Here is a 3,625-nt window from a genome sequence, read left to right on the forward strand (position 1 = left end):
GTCAAAAGAGAAGATTGCTGATGGTGAGATTTTGGGGACAAATGGTGATGGCAGCACAAGAATCATTATCACAAGAATCATAGAGGGCTAGGCAAAGAGGGCCTTAAGGCAGATGTCAGAGGTGGCTGAAGATGCTGTATGTCAGGGAAGTGGAAGTGATATCGGGTGCTGTTCCAGGCCATGCTATCTCCAGTAACCCACAAGTAGAAGTGTATGTTGGAGGGTGAGTATCACAAGCTGATCAGATTTGCTTCAACTATACAAAAAACAACAGTCATATGGAACCAGTTAAAACCCCTAGATGTACTGTGGCAATTTCCAGAACAAACAGGTCCCACTCTGCTGGTAATGCAAATCTTCATCTAGTCAGGGTACCAGCCTCACAAAGCAACTGGGAAGAACAATTACTAGAAAAGGCTGATTTCCTCAGTTTGAGGGCCTGCCTCGATGCCATAGTAAAGTTAGTATTTATTGAATATTATTATGTGCCAGACTTCACGTTAAGCACTGCATATGAATTAATTCATTTATTCCTCCCCAAAACACAAGGATGGATATTGATACTATTACCATTCCCATTTTACAGATAAGGAAAATTTTCTGAGAGAAATTAAGTAATATGTCCTATGTAAGGTCATATAACTAGTAAGTAGAAGAGCCTAGATTAGAATTCATGCAGTCTGAACATAGAACTCAGGCCCTCAACCACCATACCTTTCTGCTTCTGTAAAAATGCCTGTTTACAAATTGTTATCTTTTATTATCAGATTTAATTTTAGAAAACAGCTAATACCGGGAGGCAGAAGGACACCAAAAGTTTCTGCTGTCACGGATGAACTCAAGTTGAGTTTTCAGGAAGTAATCTACTAAAGACAAAAGGTTGCAATTGAGGTTCCAATGCTAGTGACTCTAAGCCTTAATCATCTTACTTTAAAAAATGAGGAAATCAGTCCTCACTATCTCATAGCACTAGTGAGAGGAGTAAATGAAATAATTAAATGCATATGAAAGCATTCTGTAATCCTCAAATCTCTATATTCTATTAGGTATCATTTTTGTTAATCATAAAAAGGATAGAGGTATGGAAAATCAACCAAGATGAACACATTTTCAACACAATTGAAAAAGACAGCCTATTAACTAATGGGAACTAGATATAAACATGTACAACTAAGACCAAGTGAAAATTATTTCCCAAGGACATTTTAACAGCCTTTAAGGCTACTGTTGGAGGAAATTCACTCGGAACTTAACATATACTTGTGGGAACTTCATGTCAAGGGCCAAATATAGACTGTAGCAAATAGATACATCAGCTCCTCCCTCCAGCCATGTACACAGGCAATGGTAGCAAATGCCAGCTCAAATACCATCCTCCACTAGACCACCCTTGATCTCTCCAGTCAGAACTGATCAAGCCATTCCCTGTACGCTCTCACAGCACATTTTCTTGGCATTTCATTCTGACCGGTATCAAGAATTATTAGTTGCTTCCAAACCTGACTTCCTACTACTTCTTGAACTCAGTAAATTCACACAGAACCCCAAACACCTAAGGCAGTTGATTGTATTGGCTGGCACTCAAAATATTTCTCTATGAAGTTTGTATTTCTCAATTCTAAGCCGACAGCTGTAAGCTAAGTCTGCACTTGGGGTAAACACACAGACACACCACCAACGGAAAAAAAAAAATCAGAATGGAGAAAAAATCAGGTCGTTCACAGTATCTTCTCCCTTCTTGATGTACATAGTTAAGAAATGCTCTTTTATAAATCGAATGGGAGGCACAAGCAGAAAGGAATCGGAGAAGACTGTATCAAAACATTCAAAACTCCGTTTCCAATTCAGAACTACGTTCTCTACCTAGTATCACAAAATACTTTAGGCACCTCTTGCATCACAATGAAAGGGTATTCTATCTCGTCACTGATCTGTTCTCGGAATTTAAGACCATACCTCTCATTCTAAACTCCATTCAGAGACACGTGTTATTTACTTTTCAAATTCTGAATCCAGAGCAAAGGCCACTCAAGGCCAGGTTAAGCAAGGAGAAGGATCTTGGACGTGGAAGACTCCCCACCTAGCACTGCAGGCCCAAGAACATGAACATCTAATTGTGTAGGGTACGAAAGAACCTTAGGTGAGGTCTCCAGGAAATGTGCTTTAATGGGCTTCACTACACGCCATACGGGTTTGCACAGAAGAGTAAAATCTTGTTGCGATTCGTTTCTAACGAGGCCTCCTTCGATGTCGGCGTTGGCCGGGTGAGGCCGCCGGCGGTAGCAAAGCCGTATCGCCGCCCTTCCTTCAAACCCCAGGCCATTGTCATCCCCCTCGGGAAGGCGCACAGATCAACCCTTTTATCATCGCGCCCTCCCTCGGTCCCCAGGACACGGGCTCCCATCGCCTGCGAATACGGCTTAGCATCTTCACCCATCTCGGCGCCTTACGCCCGGTCCCCGCTACACACGGAGACCGCCCTCGGCTCCGGCGAGTGACTTCATACCCGATCCCGTTTCGTAGCTGTGCCTGGAATCACCCATTACCTTCCCCAAGCAAATGTGGCACGTGATGGGCAGAGTGAGCGACAATGTAACGTTCTGCACAGTCTGAGCCATGGCAGCGTTCAGAATCCCGCCAACACGGAAGTCCCGCCGACCGCGGATCCTTGCTGCGACTGGGACAGCGCGAGGCCGGCTACGGCAGCCCAGCAGGGCCATAGCCCGCCAGGAGAGGAAACGAAAACGCGCTCTTGAAACGCGCGGTCGCCACGGTTTTTCTCTTTCTTCTTTCCTTAAATTTGGAAAAAACTTTCCCCTGGTCAGAAGCTGCAAGATTCCTGGGAATGAGAGGGAAGACGATTTAGTACAGGTATTGAGGATCTTGAAAGTTTAAATGAAAGCGTAGTAGTGGTGAGAGGAGAGAAAATAAAGACGATTTTAAATCCCCAAGTCTTTCCCGGAGAGTGGGTGGGTGGGGGGAATTTTCCGCCCAAAGATTAAACCCCACACAGCCTGCAAACAGACCGTGCAGTCAAAACAAGAAGAGAAAAAACGATCTTTACATTTTTATTTTTCAAAACAACTTTCTGCCACTCTCAGCTCTCTTTATTCTTAAATGATGTAATGTCACTTAAAAAGAACAAACTATGATTGTGTCTTTATCTGTTTCTGGGACGTTTTGAGTATATTTAATCGCAGCTTTCCCTGAAGACACGTTTTCACTGTTGGCGCTTCTGTGATTTCTATCTAAAGTGAGATTTAAGGGTCAGAGCCACAGATTGATTTACACACCCACAGGTGAGAAAGCTGTATTAATAGTGTAAACCATTCCCATTCCCAGAATGCACTTGAGTTTAAAGCGTGTATGGATGGATATGACCTGTACCACTGTGCTGTCGAATTCCGAACGAGAACGTGTGAGGTTATAAATTCCCATTTCCTACCAATGAAAAAGGAAAACCGAAAGTTCCTAAATGAATCTTGAACATAACAGATTAGGGATTTAACTGCAACTTTAAGTGAAGAGCCAATGTGATCGATTTATGCAAACAAATACAATCTATGAGTTGAAAAGAGGCTGTATCATCTCAAGAAACAGCCTCTTGGTTGAAGGAAAGACGTGC

General features: G+C 43.0%; 1 protein-coding gene across 2 annotated transcripts in view; it reads right to left on the reverse strand.

Moving 5' to 3' along the window:
- The window catches only part of RNF219 (ring finger protein 219), a 37,706-nt gene extending 35,024 nt beyond the window's left edge, over positions 1–2,682 (reverse strand). The window contains exon 1 of one of the 2 annotated variants that reach the window (XM_006913802.3): positions 2,547–2,682. In XM_006913802.3, the coding sequence (XP_006913864.1) occupies positions 2,547–2,618 (72 nt within the window). In that variant the 5' untranslated portion in view covers positions 2,619–2,682. Of the gene's footprint in view, positions 1–2,506 lie in introns of both variants that reach the window. The other variant, XM_015590854.2, reaches the window with a different exon arrangement.
- Between the last annotated feature and the right edge of the window lie 943 nt (positions 2,683–3,625).

The sequence above is a fragment of the Pteropus alecto genome, unplaced genomic scaffold, assembly GCF_000325575.1.
Source record: "Pteropus alecto unplaced genomic scaffold, ASM32557v1 scaffold72, whole genome shotgun sequence".
Classification (NCBI taxonomy): Eukaryota; Metazoa; Chordata; class Mammalia; order Chiroptera; family Pteropodidae; genus Pteropus; species Pteropus alecto.